This window comes from Anser cygnoides, chromosome 3, assembly GCF_040182565.1.
Source record: "Anser cygnoides isolate HZ-2024a breed goose chromosome 3, Taihu_goose_T2T_genome, whole genome shotgun sequence".
Lineage (NCBI taxonomy): Eukaryota > Metazoa > Chordata > Aves > Anseriformes > Anatidae > Anser > Anser cygnoides.
Window position 1 is genome coordinate 38,770,180 of NC_089875.1, and position 15,146 is coordinate 38,785,325.

The 15,146-nt window shown below is 43.8% G+C and overlaps 1 protein-coding gene across 6 annotated transcripts; it reads right to left on the bottom strand.

Moving 5' to 3' along the window:
- Positions 1–7,963: 7,963 nt before the first annotated feature.
- On the bottom strand, positions 7,964–14,905 carry ZBTB18 (zinc finger and BTB domain containing 18). Of its 6 annotated transcripts, none has more exons than XM_066993923.1 (3): positions 14,587–14,904; positions 13,633–13,716; positions 7,964–11,519 (listed from the first exon to the last, which is right to left on the bottom strand). In XM_066993923.1, exons 2-3 carry the CDS (start codon positions 13,643–13,645, stop codon positions 9,937–9,939), a joined length of 1,596 nt encoding a protein of 531 aa, XP_066850024.1. In that variant the 5' UTR covers positions 13,646–13,716; positions 14,587–14,904; the 3' UTR covers positions 7,964–9,936. The 6 variants fall into 6 exon arrangements, with proteins under 6 accessions (XP_066850024.1, XP_066850025.1, XP_013057356.1 ...); XM_066993925.1 differs by lacking the exon at positions 14,587–14,904 and having other exon boundaries at positions 10,548–10,719; positions 10,832–11,519; positions 13,633–14,228; XM_066993924.1 differs by lacking the exon at positions 13,633–13,716 and having other exon boundaries at positions 14,587–14,905.
- Positions 14,906–15,146: the final 241 nt, after the last annotated feature.

Sequence of the window (15,146 nt, forward strand, 5' to 3'; positions counted from 1 at the left end):
TGGAGCCCGAAATTGCTCAGAGACCATCATGGATGAGATGCCAAAAGTACTAGAAAGCTCCTATTTTTTAATAAAAGGGGGGGTGGGGGGTGAGAGGGGAGAGAAGGGCTGTGTCCCTCTCTCCAACCTGTGTGTAGGTTAAGACCTGCGGCAGCTGGGCGAGGAGGCGCCATTTCCCTCGCCTTCCCACGGGCAGCGGGGTGCCCGGCCCTGCTTCCTGGGGCCATGCTCTGACGGGAGCTGTGGTGGTGAGGTGTGTGACGGGCACCAGGCCGCATGCTCACGGCCATGCGCTGTGTGGTCCCACAGCCAGGCACAGGGCCACAAAATGGGCTCCTGGGGACAGCAGGGCTGGGAAGAGGTAGGGTGGTCAGCCCCTTTGCCTTTTTCCAAACAAATGACACTGACACGCACACAAAAAAGGGGTCTGGCAAGTGTCCCCTGATACCTGAGGAGGATTTCAGACGGAGTGAGCACCTCCACAGTTACCACCATTTCTGCCTAAAACCCAGGTATGGACTTTCATTCAAGCATGCACTTCTAGTATTACCCAGAGGGCTTTAAAATTATGTTCTCTCCCCGACAAATACCTCTCAAAGACTACATCCAACTGAAACCCGCTGACAGCAGAGGGGCGTAGAGCCAAGTGTAACATCAGGCATCAAACATGGTGCACAAAGGGTCTAGAGAGGTAGCACAGAAGATGTGGTGAAAACACTCTGAAATATCAAATCCTGCATCCAGCCCCAGGATAAACACGGCTTTCACTTGCATTTTTTTCCGTCCTTCTCCAGTGACTTCGGTGGCTTTGAAAGCAGCACATCCCTACTGAGCACTGCCACCACAGGCTCCACGGTCCCCAGCTTGGCATGCGGTGTCTTGCCCTGACCTGGTGAAGAGCCTTCACAACTGGGGTCCTCTTGTCTGTAAAATTAAGGGAATGACTCTGTCCTTCCTTTGTTCAAAATAAAAAGAAAAAAGGAAAAAAAAAAAAAGAAAAAAGAAAAAAAGGAAAGCATTTGAGATGAATTAAAAGCGCTTCATCTTCCATGACTGGACCAGAAGTGAGGACCACAAACTTCCAGTGGTATATTGCTTCCTTCCTCAGAGCAAGGAAAGAAAGAAAAAACTCATAATGCTTTTTGTCCTTAATAAGAATCAAAGTGGTGTAGAAAAGGGTTTTTATACCTCCCATTCCCATATCCTGATTAATGTGCTCTGTCTTTCAACATGTGCTTTCCCTTAAACCTCATTTTTCTGTAATTTCCTTCATTCTTTTAACAATGTGCTTATCCTTCTTCTTAAAAAAAAAGCCATTATTTACAGATGTTCCCTCTCTTCTCACCACATTTCAGTCCCAAGCACAGACTCCTCCTTCTCGTTCTAAATAAAAGAAGATAAGATTGGAGATATGATTGTTTCAAAAGGTGAGCACTGATACTAAATTTTAGAAACGCGTGTCTTTGTAAATGTATATATATTTTTTTCTGCTCATGACTCTGGTGTGACATATTTCTACCTGCTTTGGGAAGTCACAGTACCTACCCAAAGGACTGAGTATTTCCAAAAGAAAAATTTTGCTGTTAATAGAGGCAGTTTTGAAACTTAGCAATCTGTCTTACCCATGAACACTTGTAGGAACCATCAAAGACTCTTGTTAAAAAAAAAATTGCACTAAATGGTAGCACTTTCATGTGGGGGAGCCCTGAATGTGAAGAGCATCAACCTAAAATAGAAGACTAACATTAGGAAGAGTGCTAGTCATCTACTCGGTGTCTTGATAGTGACTCACACACAGTTCACATCAGGTAGGGCCCACATCTGAACATTTCCGCTCGTATGCGCGTTCCTACTCCGTGAAGAAAGGTTGAGAGATTAGGCAAGTAAATTCACTGCATTTTTATTTTAATTAGTGCTTGCAAAACAGCACCTAGATATCAAGCCCCAGACCACCCAGTGTCACGATTAGCTCAGAGCATAACATTTTAAAATCAGCTTCTATCATCATGTACTTGTGTGGCTTACGGATCTGTCAGCTCTGGGGAGGGTAGCAAGTGCTCACATCTCCATTGTGTGCCGAGGAAGTGTTAGTGCAGACATTTCAATTCCCTGTTTGCTTCACTCCGCATCATCCGTTGTCCTCCCAGAAGCAGCACTTCAGCCACTGGAAATCATCGCAGAAGTGTCCCAGCAAACCTGTTGTTGTCTTTTGAGGACAGCGCTTCTTGCTGCTGGGTGCTTGCCTCTAGAGTGCTTATTGGCAAAACAGCAGATGTCTTCCAGGCTGCACCTGCAAACTGCCCCATACTGTCACCCTGGCTAAGCACAGTTGGAAAGTGGATGTGGCTCTGCTGTGTTTTCGCCACGGTGCAAGAATCCCACCTTTTCCTCCAACCCTCACATTATATATTAGAGAGAATAAAAGAGCACGTTAAAATTAGCACTCTGATTGAAAAATAAAGGTCTCTCCGTTTACTCCCATTTTTAACTGATTGCGGGCTTTCAAAGGTCTCCTTGTAGAGATTTTAAAGTGCATGGGTTGCTTGATGCAAATGTAGGCTATGAATACCAAATTTGGTAAGTGAAGTACCGCTTTATGCCATTTTTTTGCCCTCACTATTTTTGAAGCCTTCTCTCTGTGAGACTTTCTCGATCTCTACAAAAAAGAAATATGTTTCGTGGGGTTTATACTTCTCACGCTGAGCTGGGCAAAACAATGCTTCGCATCCGGCTGGAGGCTCTCCCGCAGAGGTACGGGGTCTGGCCAGCAGCAGGGAGCCCAGCGGTCCCAGTTCCATCAAGTGATGTCCTCACAGGTAACACAGGGATGTGCAACTTCCCGCGCTCAAGAAATTCAGTATCACTTAGTCAGTCTCACCTTGTTAAGAGGATGTTCCTTCCTCAAAGCCATTCAGCCATATGAAATCGATGAAATATTGGTATTTGCAGTATTTTCAAACTGTCACACATGTACCTGAAAACCATCTAGGAACAGAAATCAGATTCTGGATACACAGTGCCAGTCAAAGTACTTTAAAAAACATAGAACAAGCTATAGAAAATGAAGACCTGGTAGCTATAGCCTATGGAAACTGGATACGGTTCATTAAGATTTTAACAGTATTTTATCTCGGAATGAATTTCCAAAATTATCTCAACATGAATCCTCACTAAGCGTGAGCAAATGCTGTTGAAAATAAATTATGTCTTATATGATAAACCTCTATCAGTTTCAAGGGGGTTTATTTATAGGTAAAGTACATTTTTAAAATTGTAAAATGTATTTTGGGCTCACATCCAAAAGTTTATAAAAAGTAAATTTAATGCTAAAATTGAAGACAATTTTACAAAAGCCTAAAATGTAGCATTGAGGGTAGTTTTTATTTTCTTAATAGCTGTAAATAAAACTTAACCAAAATGTATTTCAGGAAGGTTGTGAAAGAAATATTTAAACCCATCTCTCTCTTTACATCAAGACACAGCTTATAACATGCCATATAGCTGTTTTGAGACAGTTTAGCCCTTTAATTTACCTACTGCAGCACTAAGGCAGTAACATATTGCATTACCAGTTAAATCCTTTCGGAAGTCATGATGCACATGTAGCTCGCTCTCGAAATATTTTACTGATTTAGAGCCGGGTTTCGGGCACTGGGCTGTAGTGGCTGGTGATGTGCTGTGTGCATCCAGAGCTGGCGTGCTCCCCCCATGCCTGAAAAATCCCTCCTGGTGCTCAGATTAGTGCTGATAACTGGAAGAACGACAAGCAATAGTTCATGCAACGCGACGTCACGCTGGCTGCCGCGTACGAGCACGAAACACGTCTCCCAAAAATATTCAAGGAATAACTGAGAATGTGATTTCAAAGCACACCTAAAGAAAAATTAGCAAGTTATTTTAAAGCACTTCCTCTCACACACACATGTTCACGTACAGTCTGCATTTTAAAGCCCAGCACTGAGTTTAAGAAATAGCAGAACACCGTACATTAAAATTTCCTAAAAAATAACCACTAGCTGCATCATGCAATTAATCTTTTATTTATTTCCTGCAATCCCAAAAATCCCAAATCAACCTGAAATTTTAGCTCCAAGGCTAGGCTGCATGTGCTCTATTTTATAGCCCCAAGCCAAGGCTTGTTATAGCTTGGCTGTAAAATCTCAAATATAAAAGTATGCAAAAGCAAATGTGGCCCAACGCTGGCAGGGGTGGTGCAAGAAGCACAAATCCTGCCCCACGGAGGTAGGGGTTTTCTTGCGAAAGGTTAATGGTAAGGGCTTATTGGGAACGGCAGTTCCATAATTTCTGCACAAAGAATATGGTGTTTCGGAGTAGCAGTTGTCTTGCTAGGAAAAAAACAACAAACTGAAACAAGAACTAAATTAAACTGAAATGAACCTTAAGATTTCAAGCATACAACCGGATCAAGTTCTGATAGTCAAAAAAATCAACTAACCCAAGGAATTCGAATGTAAGAGAAATATTCGTGGTCAAATATTTAAAACAAAAAAGAAAAAAGAAAGAAAGAAAAAAAAAGAAAAACCAAACAACCACCTTTTTCTGGAAACATTTCTATCACTTGAAATCTCTGCAGCATGTGCCGTCACTGTCACAGCTAAGCCTACCTCACCTTTGGTTTCACCCGAGCTTTGCTCTACAGGAAGCCAGACGCCTCTCGGACGTTGACAGAGATGGGCATGCTTTGGGTGGTTTGCTCGGAGAACATCTAGACTCTACGATCAGCTAAAAGTAATTTCTTTTTTTAGCTTACAATAATAAAATGGATAGTATTTCTGAAAAGTGTGTAAGCTCTCATCGGTACCACCCGTTATGAGGTTTAGCTAAATTTTATCACACCAGAATAAGCTCCTGGCTCCAGGTTTTAACAAGCAGTGTTCTTATTCCTATGAGGGTTTTAATTTGCCGACAAAAGCTAACATTTACACCTTCTACCCAAAGGCACCCTTATGAATACAACTAAGAAAGAACTTCTCTTTTACCAAATAGAAAATAATTTTTATTACCAAGTTCACTATATTTAATGACATGATTAAAATATGACTGGGGAGCATCAAGAATTAAATAAAAAATCACTAAAAAAAATGTAGAATATTTTGAAAGAGCCCAGAACATCTTCTTTTTGCTTTTTCCTCCTTTTAAAAATAGCAAGCGGTTCTGTTAAAATTCACGTTTATAATCCCAGTAAAAAAAAAAAAAAATCTTACTGCTTTTGTTAGCTTTCTGTAATAAAAGATCATACTCCCTGGGAATATTTCTCTTTCAAAATCAGGTGGACAAATAGCGTTAATAATATATAAGTTTGCGAACAGTGCTATGTAGGACTACATTATAACATCCTGGACTCTGTTTTCCAGTGTTAGTGTACTTGTGCAGACCCGAAATGTAGTTCACTTGAACTCGGAAGGAATTTACGGTGCTTCAGTAGGAAAGGAGGCAGCATGTAGAAATTTTCTCCCCTTCCAAGTCCTCCTTGGCTACAAATTGCTGCAGCATTGTTGATTGTAAAAAAGGGGGTTTGGGGCTTGATTTTAGAAACTACTCAGGGAAAATGTATTTTACGAGTTAGGATGCCTGAAAAGTCCATTAAAAACTTAGAATACTTTGTTATTGTAGAAGGTAGTTTTAATGAGGAAAAAGTCGATGCAGTGCCGAGACCTCGACGTACCCGCTATCCATACCAGCAAAGCAGAAGGAACAATTCGGCAGGGAAGGACAACCTCGGTGTGCTGCCTGGGCAGGTGAGCGAGCGCAGCTGCCGGGGTGAGGCAGCAGAGGGGGGGAAAGGCAATCGCCGGTTTCCAAAATTAATTTTAAAAGCGTGTTTAGGCTTTCAAATGAAATGATTCACGTTCTGAATATACCTGGAATTGTTTGGTCTTCACTTTTTCCTCAACAGATGGGAGCAGAAGAATCAATGGCGATCCCTTCCGTTCGTTGACCTGAAAGTTTTGTTTTAAACTCCCGCCAAGTTCTTTAAATTTCACCCAAAACACGCGACGGTCTTATTAAATACGCGGCATATAGAATACACCTGATTGAAAATTTCTCTATTACACCAACCCCCTAAGCCCGAGTTTAGAGAAATCACGCATAACTAGAGAACAGTAAGTTAACACAGGCAATGGTTAAAAAAAACTTGACTGATATATTTAGTATATTCCCCGAGAGTCTTAGGCTAGAAGTACGTGCAATTAAAAAGTAACAGCGGGCAGTGGCCAGAGAGTCTTCTGAACCTCTGAAGTTCACGGCATACTCTCCATCCTCGCAGTTTGCCTTAGACCATAATGGCAATATGAAGAGTAAGGGTTTTGTTTTATTTGGCTTGGAGATGTGTGGTAACATCCTCTCATCATTCACTGTCTAGGGACTATATTAAAAAAAAAAAAAAAGGAAAAAAAAGGTTACAGCTATTTAGATATGTCAGTACGTTAAACCTTATGGAGAGAAGCGGCACACAGAAGTACGTTTCATCTTTTCATTGAAGAAACACTTTGATAGCCACGAGCAAGTATGTGCTGCACATGTATATACCGTCTAGATAAAACCCGAATGTACGAAGCGTATTTTGAATTATTTTGTCTTTAATGGCTAAGTTATGTTTTCTGTTACCCTTCTGAAGAAGGGCTTCTTCTAAGTCTAGCCTCATTTGTGAATCTGCGATTCTTAAAAATCTTATTGTTCTAGAACAAACGGTAAATCTGCCTAGAGCCACATCTAAAGCTCATCAGCTGGATGCATTTCAGAACTCCACTATTAGGCTTTTTCCAATCTTGATGATACTTTAAACTGTTTTAACTACACACACCACTTTATCGCATGCAAGCCTGGACTGCAGAACAGGTTTGCTGGTAGAAAATGAGAAAACTACATGGCCAAGGATATTAACATTTACAGGAGGAAATGTTCCCAAAATATCCAAAATAACTCACTTTATTAAAAAATAAAGATAAAGGCAAATTATGCTTGAAAATTATTATAAAGAACCAAACAGTGAAAAGGGTTGTTTTGGCTAAATACCAGTTACTGTAAATGTAGGAAGATAAGCAGTATAGCGTTAGGTGACGAGATTCATTCGGTCAAGGTACAAAAACTGAAGATATACCTAGGCAGATGACAAATGTAATGAAATGTTTAAATTCGGATTCTTTTCCCCTTCAAATTCACACTGCTGTCTCTGTTCCAGACTTCTAATTTAGCACTACTTTTGTATTCCCATTGGGCTCTGCAGTGCTGGTTTCATCCCTAGGAGGGAACAATTTCGTTAAAGAATTCTGGGTATATCCTGCAAAAAACCTTCAAAACGTCTTTTACAAAGGTTTCACTATGCTTTACCTAAAAATAAATAATAAAGGTTTAGTCTGTAAGAGAAATTCACACAGACGTAGGATTGTTCTAATTTTCCTTTGTAACCTAGACAGTTTTGATGGATTGCCGGTATTTTGGACATTTTGACTGCTGCTTGCTCTGTAGTGTAGACTGGCAGTCCCTACCCGAGCAGTTCTTCAGATTAAGTTGTTTCCTCCTGCTCTACTCTCCTGATAGAAAGAAAATACAAAAGCGTGAGCCCGAGAGATCTACTTGGGGCGAAACTTAGCCCAGAAAAGGAATTTTGTGTCTTTAGAGAAATTTGCGTGGAATGAAAATTTCTGGAATTGAATAGATGGCTTCTGCAGAAGTCTTTGGGGGAAAAAAGCAAAAATCCCTCTACAGAATGATAGAGAGCTACACACACAGAAATGCTTTCAAAACACAAGCATTTAATTTTTTTTTAAATGTTAAGTGAGATGTAAATATGTACGTTAGCAACAAAGTGCTCAAAAGCATACTGAAAACATATTCCATACACAGTTAGCAATAGAAGTCTGTACAAAAGTAATAAAGTTACACATTATAAAAAATACTCCGTAACTATAATTTAAAAGAGGGAAAAAAGACAAGGGAATTGATTTCTCAGTTCATATAATTTATTGCAGTTAGCACACAGTTTAAAAATTCACCAACACACCAATAGTACAAAACTAAACAGCATTATAAGTTATTCCCCCCCTCAGGAAAATAAAACATACTATGATTGTCAAAGCTAGATGTCAGTCTAAGTTTTAGAACAAAAGAAGAATGTGAAACTAATAAAAGGAAAAAAGCAATCACTCACAAGGACCACAAAAAAATCCAAGAGAAAGTCCATTTTTCTCAGACACTGATTGTCTTCTCTAAATTAATAAAAGAATGTATTTTTAAACCTAGAAACTATTCAAGTAACTAAAGATAACGCTCCAAGGCCATTTTCACAGCTTTTTTTTTTTGTTTTAAATGCCATTACAGCCAAATTAACACACATTTGACCAAATATTTCCAAAACAGTCCAGCAATACACAATGGAGTTTTCCATTCAGTATCTTAAGCACAAAAATAGGCTATGTTTACAGTAGTTAAGGCGATCAAATTTTAAACAAAAGCGGAAAAAAAAAGGAAAAACAGCAAACGTTTTCCATGCTACTCCCATAGACCTTATTTGTAAGTGCAAGACAGGAAAACAAACACTGTGCAAAATGCTTTTGACCTGCGTGTTGGTCATTAAAACCACACGTCAGGCTGCAGTCTCTGCTGCTTGGATACACAGAGCCCTCTACCCTCCCCCCGGCCCCCCCGTCAATCAGGGCTTTCCAGTCCTTTCAGCCCGGGGCTTTTTCAGTCCACAGACCCTTTTCAAGGGGGGAAAAAGAATGACCTATTGTGGATGTGTGCAGCAGGAATCCTAAAAATGCTCATCTGGGTAAATGTATGCACCTAAAGTTTGAGCTGGCGTGGGGTTTGTGCAATTAGAAGGTTTTCTTTTAATGAATGCACACTGCACATGCAAATCTTTAAGCCTGTTTGTAAACATTCATATTTTCCTTGTTATGTAGCTAAATTGTCAACTCGTAGCTTAAGTTTGTCTCAACTGAAAGACAGTGGGAAAGAAAATTTAAATTATATAAAATAAAAACAGTGCATTTATGTTCTTCATAACACCGGCATTTTCAACGGTGCCTTTTCCTAAGGAAATTAAATAATTTTAAACTCACTCATTAAAGTTATACAATGCAAACAAAGACAAAAATATACTGAAACTCATGCATTTCTGTAGCGTTAATATTTACTTTTCAAGACTCAACTAAGAGCATCAACACAACCTGCCAAGTTCTCTGATACCTCCCCCCGGCCCATGTAATCAATTACAGTATACAATAACAGTAATTCACATTTTTTAAACACACAGTTCATCACTGCTGAAGCTGCAATATCCTTTTTCATCCCAAGCAAACCTTCACATAAGACAGAGTCCCAGTGATCCCAGTGTACTCTCAGGGTTTTTGTTTTGTGTTTTTGTTTTTTTTCCAGTGGGAACTGTCAGAAATCCAGAAGTTGCCGTAATAAGTTTTAAGTCAACCGCTTGTTTAAAAATAGATAATCCAGCATTTCAGAAATTTTCCATTTGGGTCTAAAAGCATTCAGGTTTCCAACAGCTAGAAAGGACTCATGCAATTAGAGAAATGTAAAGGAACTGATATAATTGGGAGAGGATTTCTACATTCAGATTTTGAAAGGAAAAGTATCTAGAGCTCAAAATAACGCAGTGTTTTGGGGAGAACAAAGCCAAGCCAACATTTTGGAATTGGAGATTCTTTAAAACTAAAGTATCCACTGGCTTCTATTCCAAAAAGGGGGAAAAATACGCTCCGTTGTTTATTACTTTGTCATGTCACCTCTAAAGTTCGGTTTTATCAGAGTGCTAAATTAGTGAAATATTCATGCTGCCTTAAAGTGCAAAAACAAGCTAATAGCCAAACTTTCAGTTCAAGGAAACAAGATTGCTTTTAGACTGTACCACAACTATATAGATTTATATATATATTATTTATATATATAAAAATTTTATTTCCAAAGTTCTTGTGAGCTATCTTCTAAGGTCCAGTCTCTGACAGTAGGTAAGCTCAGTGCTTCGCTTTTGACAGACAATGAGTTCACCAACTCACAGTGAAACTTCCGAATGTGTCTGTAAAGGTCTCCGGACTGCGTGAACCTGCGTTCACACCACTTACAAGCATGTGGCTTCTCCCGTGTGTGAACCACTGCGTGGCGGCTCAGGTTGTGGGAGTACTGGAAGCTCTTCCCACACTGGGTGCAAGTGTAGGGCTTTTCACCTGAATGAGTCCTCTCATGACGTTTCAAGGTGTACATGCAAGAAAAAGTCTTACCACACAGCGAGCAGGTGGGGACATTGACATCAGTAGCAGGCTTGCTGCGGATCCCGTCCTGCTCTCGAAAGTGCGTGCTTAAATGGATCTGCAGGATGTGGGGACTGGGAAAGACCTTGTTGCAGAGAGGACACATAAAAATTTGGCCAGCGGGGCTAAGTATGTTTGACACATAAGGGAGCAAGCTGCTGTCCATGTTTCCTTCCACCTGGACTCGCTCATTCTCTGGAGTTATCATTTCATCATCACTTGCCTTGTCCTCTCTATCTAGCTCCCTCAAGACCGAATCTTCCCTCATTGGAGCCAGATGGGTCGGCTCGTACTGTACCCTGTTATTAGTGCTCACACTTTCTTTCACAGTGCTATGTTCCATATCATAGTCATTAGTGCCAACATCACTCTCATCACAGGAAGCCTCTTTCTCCACCTTCACCTGAACCAGGCTGCTTCTAAGCATGTCCTGCGAAGAGAAATAAGAACTGTTCAGATTTTCAACTCCTGAAAGGCTGGACTTGACAGACAGGTCCAGCACGCAGTCAACATCTGCTGAATCCCTCACGGAGGTGACAGACCTCTGGGACAAAGACTCTGTTGAGCTGCAGGGGCTGGCTACTGTTTTTCCAGCTGCCGTTGCGTGTGTCTCTGCCTCTCCGCCAGTCTGGGGAATGCCTGCTGAGTCTGAGGGCAATCTCATCCACATGTTCCCAGGCTCAGCCGCCAAGTCCCTTTTGCTAGGCAGGATGTTCAATTTTTCATCTTCTCCTTCATCTTCATCGCTGGGCAAGTCTCCTGGCATGTGGCTGCTGCCGTCGGAGAGGCTCTCCACTTTGTCTGAACAACTTGAGGCGTCTTCCTCCTTTTTTGTACTGTCTGCCTCCGTGGTTGCTTTCTCTTTCAGCTTCTTTTTGCAGACTTTGACAATGTCATACATGTGGAGATAACTGGCAGCTGCTAGCACGTCTTCAATGGGCAAGTCTTTGAACTGGAGTTTTCCTTCGTACATGAATTCAAGCAGGAGAGCGAAAGCTGGGGCTGTAACAATGTCGCTGTTCAGATGAACAATGTCTCTTTTGTCCAGCTGGTCCTTGTAAAAGAGGTGGAAATACATGCTGCATGAAGCCAGTACAGCTCTGTGCGCTCGGAACTGGGCATCTCCTACCAGAACAGTGCAATCACAAAGAAAACCCTGATGTCTCTGCTCACTCAGACACTGTAGCAAATGTCTACTGTGGTCAGGAAACTCCATGCTGTCTTCATAACCTATAAGCAACGAGATTTTAAAAAATTACATGTAGGTCAGAACAACAGAACTTACGAATCCCAGTTATTCCACTCCAAACGCCTGGCATTTATACTGCCAGAATCCTAGCGCTGCCCCTACGCAAAGATTATTTAACGCGTACGCACGCTGGCCACCCTCTCCCCATCAACCACTGAAGTCATGCCTTCCTCTTAGAGGGGAAGAAGCTATTCTAATAAGCGCCGAGCTGCATTATTACATATATCTATATTATTATTTTTTGAAGTGCCACGGCTGTTCATAAAATCTGCTCAACAGTTATTTTTCCACGGAACTTCCTCCAGATTGTGTCCCTAGGAGGGCAAACCAAAAAATTAAAAAAAAAAAAAATTAACACTAAGTTCAAGAGATCACAGAGCGGGGGAAAAAAAGAAAATCAGACCATCAATATTCTTTTTAAAGTCAAATTGTAATAACAGGAGAGTCTTGAGCATGAAGAAATGTTAATATACCCAAATCTGAAAGTCTAGCAGTCATAAAGAATATAAATTGACAAGGGTAAATAATTTATCGATAAAAAAAAAAAATCAATGTTTTTAGAAATTTAAGTTTGCATTGTTTTGTTCTTATGTTCTTATGGTAGGTACAGTTTCAGGTTTTGAACCTTCTCCATACTGTACAATAGAAGATAAACATTTTTTGCTCATATGCAGAATTTACAAAAGAAAAAGAAAACTGTCAACTAAAATGCCAATGAGCACCGCTTCCCCTATGCAGAAGGACAGAAATTTCCCTCCCCTCCCACACCAGCCAGTCTGCAGTACCAAACTTAAAAAAAAAAAAAGTCATTCAGCACGAGCGTGTGTGCACATTTAAAACGAGTATCCTGAGTACTGTTCTTAGCCAAGTATTTTTCTATTCACCCTCCTTGACGATAAAAAAAAAAAAAACAACTTCAAAGAAGCAGAGAAGTCAAAACTCAAACAGAAAGTAAAATCTCTCAAAACCTGTCTCAATCTATTCTTCTGTGACTGATGGCAACGTTCTCCCAAACCATCCAGACAGACCGTGGATCTCGAGGCTGGCAGATATTATTGAAAAATAGTCGTCGCCGGCAAAGCAAGACGTACTAAAACTTGCAGCACAACCCCTACTATATTCTGAAAAATACCATCGCTAGAGTAAAGCACGAAGATTTACAATACAATCACTTTAAGTGCCCCACAGCCAACATCAATCCTAATCCTTAAGAGGGCTAAAAATAAAGATTGGAGGGCAGCTCACAAGGTAGCTGTGATCAAATTAGGAGGCTGAAAGGACAGAGAGGGACGAAGAAGGAAGCTTATAAACATCTGATCCAGCTGACTGTGGCCATATGGCAGCTGCTGCCCAGATAAAGAGATTAAGAATAGAGGAGTGCGATTACAGCTGTCTGGCCAATTCAGGCAGCTCAAATCTACAAGTTCTAAATTAGTCGCAAATACAAAAACTCCTTCAAATAATTATTGTTACGCTGGAATAAAAGATTTCAAATACTGCATGCGGGAAAGAAAAGAGGAAGCCAGTCGAGCTATTCTCCTGGGTACAAAAGTTTTTAAACACATAACTGATTTCTATCTTTCAGAAGCGCTACAGCTGTATGCTACTACAGTTCTGGGCTGCTGGATATTTAACCACGAAGTTTAATGAAAGACTGCACAACAAACACATTTGAGTTAGCACGGTTCTTTTTAAAAAAGCACGCTGGTGTACGCTTCACCAAAACCCCCCATAAAGTCAATTTAAAGATGCAACACAAAAATACAAACCAGAACTCTCATTAGGCTCGCCACTAAATACATTTCGGTTTTTGGTCTCCAGAAATTAAGCCCGAACTTGCTCTCGCCACGTCCTAAAACCAGAAATTTTCTTCTCACGACATGCATTAAAGTTAATTCTATCAACGTGCATCAGAACTGATACTCTCAAACTAGAGCCCAAGCCTTTTCGACTAAGTCCACTTATCTATTTAATACTAGATTTCATATATTACCTCTAAACTTGGTTAGAAAAGTAATGTGATTTTTTCCTGAAATTCAATAAACAACACACCAAAACAGAAATATGCTGTATCTAATCTATTGCTACTCCTACCTTTAGTACACATAAACCTGATTAAGTCCTTTCCTCTGAGTCTTGCTGGCTCCAGGTCTGTTAGATCGGTGGAAAAAAAGCAGACTAGGAGAGACAGATGCAAAGTGGAGATGATGTTAGAGAGGAATGAGATACCTTCTCCACACACAGATCTGCACACACTAACTCCCTGTCTGTGTGTTAGAATAAAAGGCTGAGGGATGGCAGGCTGTCAGCTGCTCTGACATCATGTTCAGATGGAAATGCTACCTCCAGCTGTGCTCCTTTTAATGCCATATGCTACTCCTCTACACTCCTGCCACCAGCTTTTTCTTAGGAGAACTTTTCTCTTCTGTTAGTATAAACAAAATACTTCAAAGTCTCTTTTTTTCAAACTTTCTAACAGGGGGAGAGAAGAAAAAAAAAAAAAAAGGGAGAGAGAGAGAGAAGAAAATCCTAAACATATGGGGCTCTGCCGTCTTCGCAGCGCAGCCCCGCTCCGTGCCGGCTGGGCTGGGCTGGGCAGGGCGGGCGGCTCGGGCACCGGCAGCGGGCAGCGGCCCCGGGGCTCCCCCCGCCGCCCCGCGCCGAGCCCCGGGGGCGCCCCGGAGCCTCCCCCCCGCTCTCCGCGGGCGCACGGGGCTGAGCGGAGCCCCGAGCCGCGCCGAGCCGTGCCCGGCCGCAAACTTGAGCGGCGCGGCCGCGGGCTGCCGAGCGCCCCGGCCCGGCGGTGGGGAGGGGGGGGGGGGGGAGGCGGCGGGGTCCCGCCGGGCCCGGCCCCCGCATCCCCGGCGGCAACTTTGCCGCGGGGCCGCCCGCGGGCAGCGGTGCCGGCGGGGCAGGAAGCGGCCGCCCCGGGGCTCGGCGGCGGCGGCGCCCCCCGAAGTGCCCCGGCGGCGGCGGCAGCACCGGAGCGCCCCCGCCCGCCCCCCCCCCGTCGCGGCCCGTCGCGGGGCTGGGGGCGGCGGGACTCACACTCGGCGGCGGCCCGAAGTCCCCGCGCTGCCGCCGCCGCCGCCCGCCGGCTCCTCGGGGCTCGCTCGGCGCTCCGGGAGGCGCCTCAGCCCCCCCCCGGCCGCCCGCCCGCTGCCGCCCCCCGGGCTCCCCCCTGGCGGCCGCGAGCGGAGCGGAGCGGAGCGGGCCCCGCGCTCAGCGGCTCCCCATGGCACCGCCGGCCGGGGCCGGCCGCGGGGGAGGGGAGGGGCGGGGGCCGGCCGCGGGGCGGGCGGGGGCGCCGGGCGCACGCAGCGCGGGCGCACGCACGGCGGCGGCGGCGGCGGCACAGCCGGGCCCGGCGGCGGCAGCCAGATGTTCCCCCGCCGCCCCGCCCCGCTCCGCGCGCGGACCCCGCTCCCTGCCCGCCCGCCCGCCCGCCCGACTGACTGACTGACGGGCCGGCTGACAGCGCGGCCCGCCCGCCCCAGCGCCGCCGCCAATGGGCGCCGAGCCCCGCCGCTGAGTGACGGGCGGCGGCGGGCGATGAGTGGCGGAGGCCGGCCCGGGAAGGCCGGCGGCGCGGCCAATCAGCGGCCCGC